The sequence below is a fragment of the Stegostoma tigrinum genome, chromosome 30, assembly GCF_030684315.1.
Source record: "Stegostoma tigrinum isolate sSteTig4 chromosome 30, sSteTig4.hap1, whole genome shotgun sequence".
NCBI classification, from domain to species: domain Eukaryota; kingdom Metazoa; phylum Chordata; class Chondrichthyes; order Orectolobiformes; family Stegostomatidae; genus Stegostoma; species Stegostoma tigrinum.
This window is the reverse complement of record NC_081383.1, coordinates 27,591,782-27,606,174: the sequence shown is the minus strand read 5'-3', so window position 1 is coordinate 27,606,174 and position 14,393 is coordinate 27,591,782. Positions and strand designations below refer to the sequence as shown.

General features: G+C 40.6%; 1 protein-coding gene and 1 long non-coding RNA gene across 3 annotated transcripts in view; one reads left to right on the top strand and one right to left on the bottom strand.

Moving 5' to 3' along the window:
- Positions 1-8,947: 8,947 nt before the first annotated feature.
- On the bottom strand, positions 8,948-13,866 carry LOC125465823 (uncharacterized). The gene is made up of 3 exons (XR_007250323.2): positions 13,527-13,866; positions 12,718-12,904; positions 8,948-11,601 (listed from the first exon to the last, which is right to left on the bottom strand). It is a non-coding gene; the product is annotated as an uncharacterized LOC125465823 (long non-coding RNA).
- Positions 10,069-14,393, top strand: part of lmnb2 (lamin B2) — a 31,616-nt gene continuing 27,291 nt past the window's right edge. The window contains exon 1 of one of the 2 annotated variants that reach the window (XM_048559708.2): positions 10,069-10,572. In XM_048559708.2, the coding sequence (XP_048415665.2) occupies positions 10,223-10,572 (350 nt within the window). In that variant the 5' untranslated portion in view covers positions 10,069-10,222. Of the gene's footprint in view, positions 10,573-13,500; positions 13,532-14,393 lie in introns of those variants that run through there. The other variant, XM_048559710.2, reaches the window with a different exon arrangement.

The following is a 14,393-nucleotide window of genomic DNA, read 5'->3' as shown; positions in this document are numbered from 1 at the left end:
TTCTAGAAACTGTTAAACCTAGGAGAAACAGTTTAAAATGATGAATCTTTATTTTTAGTGAGATGTGTTTTTTTCAAGGGATTTTTAATCTATGGAAATCTCTTCTAGAGAGCAATTGAGGAAAATTGAATATTTTTAATGCTGACTGAGACAAATTCTTTATTGATGATGGAGTCAGTGGGTGTGTCTGATAGGTGGTCCGGTTTCCTCCCCAGAGTCCAAGGATGTGCACGTTAAGTGGATTGTCCATGCTAAATTGCCCTATAGTGTCCAGGGATGTGCAGGCTAGGTGGGTTAGTCATGGTAAATGCAAGGTCACAGGGATAGGATTTGAGGCAGGGGCTGAGTGTGATGCTGCAGAAAGGATCGGTGTAGACATGATGGGCTGAATGGCCTTTTTCCGCACTGTAGGGATTCTGTGACATAGAGGATAGGTAGGAAAGTAGAATTGGGGCCTAAATCAGATTACCTATGATCCTATTGAATGGAGGAGCAGTGCTGGAGGCCAAATGGCCTACTGATGCTCCTAATTCTTCCAATGTTTTATACATTTTCAGCAAAATACCATGACTTTATAATTGGAAGATTTCTAAAAGCAAAGGATTGCATTTTTAAAAACACCTTTTGGCCGCCTGGTGGCTCAGTGCTTCGCACTGTTGCGTATCAGTGCCAGGGACCCAGGTTCGTTTCCACCCATGGGCGACTGTACGGAGTTTGCACATTTTCTCCATGTCTGTGTAGGTTTCCTCCGGGTGCTCTGGTTTCCTCCCACAGTGCATAGATATGCAGGTTAGGCCATACTAAATTGCTCAGTGTCTAGGATGTGCAGTTTAGGTGGGTTAGCCATGAGAAATGCAGGATCGCAGGGATAGGTCTGGGTGGGGTGCTCAGCAGAAGTTCACTGTGGACTCAATGGACTGAATGGCCTGCTTCCACATTGTAGGGATTCAATGATTCTTGACCTGACCAGCCAACTTTAGAGAGACATGTCCGTAGAATCGTAGCTTTTTTTTATCCCAAATTCTGTAAGATTTTGGGTTCAGAAGTCAAGGATAGTTTTAAGTTAATTGATTTAGGTTCATTATGAACTGACATTCATGAGAAAATTATATAATCCTTGACAGTTGACAATGATTCACTGATCCAAAGGACAAAAGGCTGATTGGCACAAAGTGTTGATTTTAGTATTGTAATGGCATTTCCTGACCCTTTCTAAATACTTACATAAAAGGCACATAAATGCAAGAAGACTCCTGACAACTGTTCCAGAATGTATTAAGATCAGTACCAGGTGTAGAGTTTTTGTGATCTTTTCTCTACTTTGCCTTAGAGTTGTTTGTGCTTTTCTAGGAAGAGGAAAATTTGTGGTGTACCAGCTTTTTATAACAGTTGTGTTTTATGCTGAAAACTTTATTGAATCTGTTTCTTACATCCCAATTTTAAACTTGTCCTGTTTTTTGTTTGTGTTGCCTTATCTGCCGAATTAATTTTACCAGTCCAACTTCTTCTGAAGTTTGTTGCTTGTTGCTCTCCTCTTCATTGTTTACTACATTTCTGAATTTCATTATATCTACAAACATAGAAACTCTGCATTTTCCCATTAATTAACCATAGAAACAAATTCAATATGTTTAATTGAGCTGGAAGTTTAAATATAGTTTTACAAACATTATTTATTTCCCCTTTCTTGTTAATAACAGAATTCACTGATCTTACTTGGCAACAGCCTTTTTCTTTGTTTAAAGATACCACAGTCTGTGTTGCCAAAGTGATTAGCCTCAACCTGGATTCAAGTGTAGTATTAGAGATAATGGGAACTGCAGATGCTGGAGAATCCAAGATAATAAAAATGTGAGGCTGGATGAACACAGCAGGCCAAGCAGCATCTCAGGAGCACAAAAGCTGACGTTTCGGGCCTAGACTCTTCATCAGAGAGGGGGATGGGGTGAGGGTTCTGGAATCCTCACCCCATCCCCCTCTCTGATGAAGGGTCTAGGCCCGAAATGTCAGCTTTTGTGCTCCTGAGATGCTGCTTGGCCTGCTGTGTTCGTCCAGCCTCTCATTTATATTCAAGTGTGGTATTGATGTGCTGTGAATATCATTGTGCATGTTTGTACCACTGAAGGTCCCATCTTCAGCCAGGCTGTTTGAAAAAGCCACCAAGTCACTCTACTTGAGTCTCCAAGCTACTCTGTATAGAACAGCTTTTAAATCATGATATTCAGAATGGCATATCACCAAGTGCTTTATAACCAGTTCACTAGTTGTTGAAATATAGTCACTGTTATCATGTAGAGATCACTGATGTAACTAGACGTTAGTAGGAAATTAATCTTTCCATATTTTAGTGCAGCTGACTACTATATTACCATTGATGTGACTCTTCTGATGGCATAAAATGCAAAGGTAGCAAGATCAAAAGAGCAGAGCTTGGAAATATTGTGCCACATTAGCTAAACTCAAGTAGGTCAGTGGCTCTCAACAGGGTCTATAGACCACTATTGGCTTACAATTATCCTTCAAGTTGAAAGCTGATCCAAAATGTTAGCCACTGAACTGTAACACCATGGCCAAGGTTATAGAAGAGAACAGACCAAAAGCCTCTATCACTTGTGACGTCACACAACAGATCAGCTCTTACATGCATGGTATGACTCATCATAAACTTGACAAGCAATGTAGTTTTAAAAGCAAGATTTATGTTACTTTACAATATAAAAGTGCAAGACTGTGTATTTTTCAACTCTTGCAGGGCTGAAAACAGAGGAACTGCTACATGTAGAGTCCAATGTGAGACTGAACCTCTTCAGCTCAGGGCCAGGTATCACCTCATTGAAATTTCATCAAAAGTAACAATGTACTTATGTACTTCCCATTAATTTTGCTGAGTTTTATTGAAATGGCAAACAAAAGCAGAAGGGGTAGATGATCAATGTTCACAGGTGCTCACAGACAAAACAGTTTGAGAACTCCTGAAACGAATCTAGCATTATGGTCTGTAATTTATCTTTGTTAGGAGAACAGGTAGCAGAGTATGGATGGGCAGTAAAAAGTACTCGTGTGATTCTCCTGGCCATCATGATGGTGTCCTGTGGAATATCACTGGATCAGTGCTGGATCCTTATTGTTTATGACATGTAAATGATGTAGATGAGAATGGCAGGGCGGGGCAGGAGTGGAAAAGGAAGAGAGAGATGATAAGTAGGTTTACAAATGACAAAGATTGTTTGGTGGTTACCAGTGAGAAAGAAGAGCTTAGATTACTGGAAGATAGAAACAGGTTGATTAGATGGCATGCAGTACGTGAGCAGGGTGATTATGCTGGAGCTCTACAAAACTTTGGCTAGCTCACAGCTGGAGTACTGAGTGCCGTTCTCGTTACTGCAGTGTAAGAAGGATGTAATTGTACTAGGGATATCAGTGATAATGGGAACTGCGGATGCTATAGAATCCAAGATGACAAAGTGTGGAGCTGGATGAACACTTTGTGCTCCTGAGATGCTGCTTGGCCTGCTGTGTTCATCCAGCTCCACACTTTGTTGTCTTGGATTCTACAGCATCTGCAGTTCCCATTATCACTGATACAGCTTTAATCTCACTGCGAAGCCTCTTGCAGGGATGCCTAACCTGAAGAAGTTACCCTCCTCCCTCCGGACCAACCTCAGGGAATCTATCTCCCACTGCAACTCTCTTGTAATACCTATCTTCTTTTCTGTCCATTTTTGGTCCGCATCCCCCTCTCTCCCTATTTATTCCAGTTCTCTCTCCCCATCCCCCTCTCTGATGAAGGGTCTAGGCCTGAAACGTCAGCTTTTGTGCTCCTGAGATGCTGCTTGGCCTGCTGTGTTCATCCAGCTCCACACTTTGTTGTCCTTAATTGTACTAGGGGGTGTGCAGAGGATATTAACCAACATGCTGGCCAGTTGGATTTTGCTATGAAGAGAGTTTGGATAGATTTGTTTTTTTCCTTTTTGGAGCTGAGAATGCAGAGCGGGCAGACCTATTTGAGGTGCATCAGGATGATAGAAAGCAGCTGTTCCCCTTAGTTGACGGGTCAATAACAAGGGAATGTAATTTTAAGGTGAAAATCAGGGGGTGTAGAGGAGATTTCAGGAAAAGTGTTTGGGTGTGTGCTTGAAATATCATAACATTCAAGGCTATGGGCCAAGTGTTGAAAAGTGAGATTAATGTAGATAAATTGGAACAGACTTGATGGACCAAAGGACATCTTCTGTGCTACATGTCAGTGTTAGGGCTGGTTTTGAAATCAATGAAAACAGGATACTGTCCCTGATGTACCCCAATTCAAACAGCACATCTATTTAGCAGAGATACCAAAGTGTTAATGACACGATTTAAAAAGTTACATCAGCAACTGTTAGTAACATGGAGAAAGAAGGCAAAGATTGATAAAAGAATACTTTACTAAATCCAAAGCAAACATTATTTTTTGCCACAAAAGCTTCTCCAAAGCTGGAAACCACAAAATAAAATTCAAAAGAACTGTGGATATTGTCAGTCAAGAACAAAAACAGAAGTTGCTGCAAAAGCTCAGCAGGTCTGGCAGAATATGTGAAGAAAAGGTCAGTTTACTTTTTGGGTCCTTTGAGGAGGAAAGACCAGACCCGAAACCTTAACTCTGATTTTTTTTTTCTTCACATGCTGCCAGACCTGCTGAGCTTTTCCAGCAGCTTTTTTTTGTTCCTGGAAAATGCAATGATTTTTGTGTACAAATTTCCATTTCAGAATTTATTGTTACACAAGTAGAAAATGACATGTATGCAATAAAATCCACATAAAATTGACAAAATATAAACTATTCAAACCACTAGAGGGCCATAGATTCACTTTATAATCAAAAGAAAGTGGGTGAACATTTTCGCAACCATTCCCTTTTTAGGAGAAATCAGCAACAATGATTTCAACTGCTAAAAACTTTTTTTTTGAAAAAGAGACTCCAGATATAATAAAACCTAAGCCTTGTTGCAGTAGATCAAGTAAATAACATTCCAGTTTAAAGGGAAATGTGGTAGATGGTGACATACATTTAACACCTTTTTACAAAATTGCTTGTCAATTTTTCCAGTCTTCCTAATCTGAAGGAGTTGATACAAATGCATTTTTTTAAACTTTCAAATTATTCCCCACCCCCCACACACTCCTTTTAAAAATCTCACCAATATTGCAGTGAACTAGGTCAGACAGCGATTTTTTTCCCTCCTCTTTTCCAACTGTTGTTTCCTCCCATGATAGTTGATCTAAAGACAACTGCTGGATATTTGGACAAGTCTTTTCCACGCTGTTCTGGGAATAACCCATGTGCAAAGGAAACTGTAATGAAATCATGACTCCTAGATATGCACCCATTTTAAGTTGTTCTGATTTTACCTAGGTGTGTCACCTATACTGGACTACATTACATGAATCATACAAAGGATGAATGCTGAACAAAGTTGAAGCTGACACTTGATTTATTAATTATTGATTTGATTTATTAATTCTGTGCTGTTTGTCAAAATTACATTACTTGTTGGGAACACCTAAATCCTTGACATTTTGCAAATACATTTTAAAGATATGGCCAACACATACAAACTGCAATATTATGTTGGTGCCAGCACTTTGTAAATATTTCAACGAAATAATAATATGTACAAACAAATAAGTTGAACTTTAATGGGCGAGAGGCCACCTGATAGAAGTTGACAAAATTATGATAGGAATCAGTAACCAGAGTCTCTGTTGCAGGGTTGAAATGTCAATTACGAGAGGACAGAGGTTTGAGGTAAAAAAAAGGGATAAGTTTAAAGGAGGAGAGATGAGAGGCAGGTTTTTGTTTACACAGAGGGAGGTAAGTGCCTGGAACACTGACAGAGGAGGCTGATAAAACAGCAACATTTAAGTCTCTTGATAGAAACATGAATAGGCAGGAAATAGAGGGATACAGGACAGCATAGAAGTAAAAGGTTTTTAGTTTAGAAGATGCAGTCTGGTGGGCTGAAGGGCCTGTTCCTGTGCTGTATACTGATCTTTTTTTGGTTCTCATATTGTAGTGAAGTAATGCATTCAGCCCAGTAAATTACAGTACAGGTAGGGCAAGTGAGTCTTTAGATATACACAAAGGCCATAAAATGCTCAAGAATTGAGGTAGAAATCTCAAGACAAAAAAAAACTTGGTCTGTTTGAACTCTACATTGGTTTTTAAAATGAAATCTGTCTTCAAAATCAGAGTTTCCCAGTGGTTGATAAAGAGCTGATGAGTTTCAATTCCTCGCCACTAAGAAGTAACCAATTGTAAACGTGTGGCTTCTGCTCTGTTTTTGGTCACCATTTCTCAGTCATTAAATGTTTAGGTATCTAATGGCTTCTTGCTTTTTTCCCCCACTTCCGAACCTCTTGATTTTAATAAGGGTCATACCGAGCTGTCCCCGCACTGCAATACAATTTTTTTACATAACAAGTACACTTTTAAGGGCATCACATACATATGGCCCAACTAAAGTGATAGGTTAAAATAAAACCAAAAAAAATCTGTTTGCTTTGCTGGCATGTATAAATTATATTTTAATAGTGAGTTTTGAGAAGATTTGTAGCTCAGGTTGAGGTTCTGGATGTGAGTTTGCTCACTGAGCTGGAAGGTTCGTTTTCAGACGTTTCATCACCTTTCTAGGTAACAACATGGGTGAGCCTCCAGTGAAGCGCGGGTGTTATGTCCCGCTTTCTATTTATCTGTTTAGGTTTCCTTGGGTTGGTGATGTCATTTCCTGTTCTTTTTGTCAGAGGATGGTAGATAGGCTTATATTTTAATTTTCCACTGCTGGGTCAGTCATCTAGTTCAAGCCAGGAAATTGTAATTAAGTATAAATATTGGACCAGTAATAATATTGATATATGTACAATTTCAAGATTTTATAATCACACTCCAAGACTTCAGTGCTCGTTCCAGTGTGGTAGTGATGCAAGTATATGGCACCTCAGACAAGGAAGATCACTTAGGATGAGATTTTAAAATTGAGGTTGCAATATATTTTTATTTCAGAGTTTGAGCATGTATTTTGCTTTTTACAATTCCAGGCCATAGTTTGATGTTTTAATTCCTGCAAAATATCTGCATTTTGAGAAATTAAGCAAAGTATTTTTCATTTCCTTAATACAAAAGCCAAATACTCGGCATCTGACTCAGGTAGCCTGGGAACATCTATGGAGAAACAGCATTAACATATCTGGTCAGTGACCTTTCATGTGGGAATTCCACTCCTGCCAACTTATTCTAGCATTTCTGGTTTTATTTCTCTTTTGTCTATCATAGCACAGGTGATTTATAATCGTTCAAAGTTGCAATGTAAAAAGATACTTGGGATAGAACTTTCAGTGTTCCTCCTGTTTTACCAGTTTTGTGCTTTTTCTATATAAACAAAATTTAAGACTAATTTCAATTTGAATGATTTGAGTACTTTGGTACAATCTGCTGGAATTACATAAGTGAATTTAACTTATTCCAATTGATGTGTTTTAAAAAGTGAAATTTTGTAAATGAGAAACATGGATTTCAGTGGTTGAGTAAATTAGGCGCACCAGCTAAAATAAAGTGTGTTGACTATAGCCAGTTGTGACTTCTAATACAGATTGGAGATTGCACCAAATGACAAAGGGCAATGAAAATGAAGAAAACAATAATAAGGTATGATTTAAAGATCGTAAGAACAGCCCATGCCGGAGTCAGAGATAACACTGTGGACCTGGAGGAACACAGCAGGCCAGGCAGCATCAGGAGCAGGAAAGTTGACGTTGCGAGGTTTGATTTAGCGTATGTTGCTATTTAAATGGTTACATCATGATTATATCCTGACAACAGTCAAGCCATATGGCGAAAGATATTATTCAGATAATCGCTGTGGTTAAAAGGAAGATTGACGTATGTTGTAAATCTAATGTGCCACAAATTTCAGATTTGAAAAGTTATTACCATCACTGACTTCATTACGTAGACCAGAGGTGACACCCTGCCCACTCCACACAAAAAAGTCAGTGTAAGAGATGGGAAAATTGAGAAGACATAATCACGGAATTGTTAGGTGTAAGAAGCTATTCAGTCCACCTTGTAGCAACGGCTCGTGAAATGAGAAAAGAGTTCCAGAAAGATTAAGTGAGGGCGAAGAGTCTGGTTGAAAAGAACAAACTCAGAGCAAACTGACTTTTGTAATCTATTTCTACAATCCATTCTACAATCCGACCCCACCACCCAAGACATTTTTCCATCCCCACCCTTGTCTGCTTTCCGGAGAGACCACTCTCTCCGTGACTCCCTTGTTCGCTCCACACTGCCCTCCAACCCCAGCACACCCGGCACCTTCCCCTGCAACCGCAGGAAATGCTACACTTGCCCCCACACCTCCTCCCTCACCCCTATCCCAGGCCCCAAGATGACTTTGCATATTAAGCAGAGGTTCACCTGCACATCTGCCAATGTGGTATACTGCATCCATTGTACCCGGTGTGGCTGCCTCTACATTGGGGAAACCAAGCGGAGGCTTGGGGACCGCTTTGCAGAACACCTCCGCTCAGTTCGCAATAAACAACTACACCTCCCAGTCGCAAACCATTTCCACTCCCCCTCCCATTCTTTAGATGACATGTCCATCAATAGGCCTCCTGCAGTGCCACAATGATGCCACTCGAAGGTTGCAGGAACAGCAACTCATATTCCGCCTGGGAACCATGCAGCCCAATGGTATCAATGTGGACTTCACCAGCTTCAAAATCTCCCCTTCCCCCACTGCACCACACAACCAGCCCAGCTCTTCCCCCCCACCCACTGCATCCCAAAACCAGTCCAACCTGTCTCTGCCTCCCTAACCTGTTCTTCCTCTCACCCATCCCTTCCTCCCACCCCAAGCCGCACCCCCATCTACCTACTAACCTCATCCCACCTCCTTGACTTGTCCGTCTTCCCAGGACTGACCTATCCCCTCCCCACCTATACTCTCTCCACCTATCTTCTTTTCTCTCCATCTTCGGTCCGCCTCCCCCTCTCTCCCTATTTATTCCAGTTCCCTCTCCCCATCCCCCTCTCTGACGAAGGGTCTAGGCCCGAAACGTCAGCTTTTGTGCTCCTGAGATGCTGCTGGGCCTGCTGTGTTCATCCAGCCTCATATTTTATTATCTCAGTGTTTTTCTGTTCCATATTAATAAGATTTTAAAAAATCAAATACATTAACCAATTGATAATTTAGACAGGTATATTAGGTGTGAGCAATTCAATTATGGAAACTCAGGCTCAGGTTAATTTTACTTTTGTCTTCGTGTCTAACAAATATAATTGTATAGGCTATAGTGGGCAGTATACAGTACATAGCACGCTAATCAAAACAAAAAACAACATTTTGCGAAAGGCGATACGTTACATATCACGGAGCTGAACGTGAGTGAGTGAGCTGAAAATAACTAATCGGTGGCGAATTGAATATTTCCTGTAGAAGAAAATTTTAAAAACCTTCTATTTCAGCCTCTGGATTATATTAAAGAGGGGCTGTTTGGCAACGAGGATTACTTCATTATTTAAGTAAAAAGGGGAAATACAATATATTGAAGCTGGCGATTCTTAATGTTTAGTTTTTCAAAAAAGATTAGTCGTTTGATCAGATAATGACCTCACCCCTCTCTCAAATTACACTTAAATCCCGAGACAATTCCTTCATATCTGTTGCGGTTTGTCGACGCGCGCCAAAATTTGAAAACCGCGCTTTCCGTTGGGGCGCGGACGGCCGTGGAGGTGGGCGCCAGCACAAATGATTGACAATTAACTGTCTGCAGACGAGCCAATCGTTGCTGGGGGCGAGTACCAGTCTGGTTCTGGACTTTGTGTATGGCACACTGGGATTTGTAGTCCACCCGGCTTCAATCCTGGGTCCAGAAAATGCAAAACTGACAATCAACGAACATTCGTGGGTTTAGACGAAGCAAGGCAACATCACGCGTCGCTCTGGAAGCCAGTCATCAACATCCGGACAAAGAGTCAAACAGGGCGGCTTAATCGGACTACAATTCCCGGCCTGCAGCGCATCTACTTCCTTCCGTCATCTATACCCCTGGAGGAGCGCCGCATGATAACGGCGCCATTTTCTAGTTCATTGAATAAAAGGGGTTTAGCAGCACGGGTTTTTACGAAACAGTAAAAGTGTATTTTTTTAATTAATCGGGTAAATACCAAGGCGTTTTAACCATGTCAACTACTCCGGCTCAGAAACAGACCCGGGCCAGCGGGGCCCAAACGCCTCTGAGCCCGACTCGGATCACTCGAATCCAGGAGAAAGAAGAGCTGAAGAATCTCAATGACCGCCTGGCCGTTTACATCGACAAGGTACGCTCCTTGGAGTGCGAGAATAGCGTTCTGCAACTTAAGATCTCCGAAAAGGAAGAGGTGACGACCCGTGAACTGACCGGCATCAAGGCCATGTATGAGACGGAGTTGGCCGACACTCGGAGATTGCTTGACGAGACAGCTAGGGAAAAGGCGAAGCTGCAGATCGAACTGGGCAAGAGCAAAGCGGAGCTGGATGAACTCAGCAAAAAGTAAAGTAGTATATGTAATACCCGCTTTTTAATATGAACTTGACTGATTGGTTGTCTGTTTATATTGAATGTGAAGCTGCATTTTCACACGTGCCCTTTCCCATGTTGTTAAGTTTCAGTTGTCAATCTATTCAATGTCTCCTTTTTTGAGAGGGAGAGACCGTTGAGTCAAAGTACCTGTTAAAGTTTTGATTTTTCGTGTGTGTATGTTTAGTGAACTAAACCATCGTAGTCCTCCTTCACCCAACTGTTTACATTTTTTGACAGTCGTATTCTAATTTAAAATTGCTAATATTGGCAGTTGTTGAAATTACTTTTCCGTACTTAACACTCCCTGCCTGTGTAAGAAGTTCTTTTTACTAAGTACTATGATCTTCGAGTAATTATAGCTACTTGTTTATACTTTGTAACATTCTAAAATAAATTTGGTTGAATTTACTTTTAACTACATTGTAGGAATATTTTAATACACATTTTGTCAAGGCCAAAGAGGAACTATTGACCAAGATTAGTCTTTTGTTAAATTTTGCTCATGACTTTTTGTCTGTATTTGACACTCGTAAGAAATAGGAATTTAAATAAGCTATGTGGCTGCTTCTTTAATGAGGTCACAACTGATTATCTATCTCTTTCACATTTCTCTTCCTTCCCCCATCCTTTTGGTGCCCAAGGATCTTAATGATCTGCAGTCTTTAAATATCTTCATAGAGATGAAGGGTCTTGACCTAAAACGTCGACTTTCCTGTTCCTCTGTCCTGTTGTGTTCTTCCAGCTCTACACAGTATTGACCTTGATAGGGAAGATATTTGGAGCTTTTTGCTTAATTCCTTTTATAGAATCTTTCAACTCCTTTTCATCTGATTTTTCTTTTTAAAGTCAAAATAAATCCATGTAAACAATTCTCCTGAAAGCTCATTGTATAGCTCTTTACCTTTTGTGAAGTTCAATGAACTGACCGTTCTTTGGTTACTGTGGACAGTGGGTGTTGTCAGACTATGAAGGCAACAGCTGATGCTGCAGAACCTGAAGCTGGGAAAGAAGGATAGGCTTTAGTTTTATTTTGAAAAATATATTGGTCTACCTGTTGAATTTCCTCTTTGAGCATAAAGTTAATCAATATTGAAGTTAATGGGAGATCAATTTTCAATCAACGTGAAGGAAGTTCCTTGAAAGTGGAGTCACCGGTAGATGAAAAAGGCATTTGGCATGCTTGTCTTAATTGGTCAGTGCATTGAGTACAAAAGTTCTTGGACGTCATGTTGCGGCTGTACAGGGGATTGGTTAGGCCAGTTTTGGAATACTGCCTTCAATTCTGGTCTCCCTGCTATAGAAAAAAATGCTGTTAAACTTGAAACGGTACAGAAAAGATTTACGAGCCGTGATTGGGAGGCTTGAATAGTAGGTAGTGGCTGAATTAGGGTAGGGCTTTTTACCCGGAGCCCTGGCCCTTAGAGGCTTATAAAATAATGCGGGGCATGGATAGGGTGAAAAGCCAAGGTCTTTTTCCAGGGTAGAAAAATCCAAAACTAGAATACATAGATTAAAGGTGAGAGGGGAAAGATTTAAACAGGACCTGAGAGGCAACATTTTCTTGCAGAAGGGTGTGTCTATGGGATGAGGTAGTGGAGGCCGGTACAGTTTCAACACTTAAAAGGCATCTGGATCGGTACGTCTGTAACAAGGGTTTAGAGTAATATGGACCAAATGCTGGCAAATCGGACTAGACCAGATATCCTAAACTGATAGCAAGGATGAGTTAGACCAAATGGTCTGATTCTGTAGTGTATAACTGACTTAGTGAAGGTGGGTGACGGGTCTGAAGTGTATAAATTTCTTCTGCTATGTCTGAATATAGTTTTGGAGCTGTAAAATGTTTTCAATTGTTTGGGGTTTGTTCAAATAATTTGTACCTGATTTTTAGTTCCTGCTGTAAATGCTGAGTTTAACTACAGACCTATGGCATCTGGGACTTGTATCCAAAATTTTTGGTTTGAAATGTCAGTCTGGTTACAAAAACCTTTCTCTACTCAAGGAAAGTTTGTCTTTGCACCTCCTTGTCTTGATCAGTAACATTTGCAAACTGGGAGACAATTTTTTTCTGCTGGTGAAACACATGTTCCTCATGTATATGAAATCATTTCTCACCTTGGTGACCAGGTGCTTCTGTACTTTAAACCATGTGACTACTCAAGAGTTTAGATTCTTCACAGTATATTTGCTTCAGGGATGGGTGTTCTGATTTCTGAATCTTTACCTTGCTCTTCAGGGGAAGATGATGGGCTGGGGTCAGAGGTAATTTTAGAATTATCTTGCCTGCTGTAGCCTCGACATCCTAGAAGCAAAACACAAATGCATTATCAAAAAAATTCTACTTGAAAACATCCCATGATGAAAGCTGGCAGATATAATTGAATGGCAATATTGTTTGTCACTCGTAGGTCAGTTTATGCAAGAGCTGTAAACTGACCCGTGGTGCATTTTTTTTTTTTTTGCTTTTGTTTCGCTATTTCTGTTGGCAATATGACCGACTGAAGGTCAAAATATTGTATGTAGCGGATGGGACTGGAAAGCCACTAGGTGTGTGGCGCTGTAGTTGAATCATGTTGGCCAGTACCTGCTGCTTTATACATGCAAAGCGAGAAATGGCTACCCTAGTTGCAATTTGGTTTTTCTTTTGCTTCTGCAATATATCTGGCGAGCTTACTGATTTGTATGTCAGCGCGTTGCTTTGTCGTTGTTTTCTCCGTAGCGCTGTGACCACCTTTTTGACAATTTCTTTTAAAAATCCTTTAATTGTAATTTGAGTGGCAGTTGCAAGTGCTGGAATCTCTTGTCCCATTAACACAGTTACAAATGTGAAAATGGGATTGCTGTTGAAACGAAGATAATGGTTTTATCGGTTTTAAATGCGAAAATTGATGGACGGACGTTTCTGAAATGAAAATGTACCGTACCCAAGGTGCGTTCATTCTCTACAAATGGAGAGAATATCCTTGTTTTCATGGTATATTAGTATGTTGAACCAGCGCGGCATCTCTTAATTTCCTGATGTAAAGCCTGCTAGTCTTCCAGGCATTATGAAAAATTGCTTCACCATTTTGTGGTTCCATTGTAGATCTGTTTTTTTTCCTCTGGCCCCGTTGTGATGGGATTCATCTTGAAAATATGAATCCTGTTCTAGTTGGATGAAATAACGTTTCCTTTTATTTCGGCTTTAACCAAAACCTGTCTTCCATTAATTTTGGGGGAGGGGGAGAACACATCTGGATGGCTGCTATAAATTTCAGTTGGTTTAATACGCCTTCATTTTTGCTGCCCCAAGGGGACTGCGCGCAATGGTTTTGTTATCTACACCCTAATCCTTTGTGCCAGACCTAATGTTCAGGAGTAATGAATAATCACGCCCATTATTTCTTTACTGAATAGAACAAGACGTGTAGAGAAGAATCCATCACATTTTAGGGAATATGCTCAGGAATAATTACATCTATTTAAAACCGATGGGGTTGGCGACCTAATCTAATTCGGACGTTATCGATTTTATTGTTTGTTATTTTGCTTTATCTCCGGATACCGCGCTATATTTGTATTGGGTGGGGAAGGAATACCGGTTCTTATCCAGCTTTTAATGTTCTTAAGCCGTTGGTTGCAGCGAATGCATGACTCCATTGTATCGAGCTGGATAGAATAGCCACTAGACGAAAGTGGAACTGGAGGAATACCGGCCAGGCAGCATCAGAGGCAGGAGAGTCGACATTTCGGGCCTGGGTCCTTCGTCAGGACTGCTGCACACTGTATTGACTCAATTAGAAAACTTTATC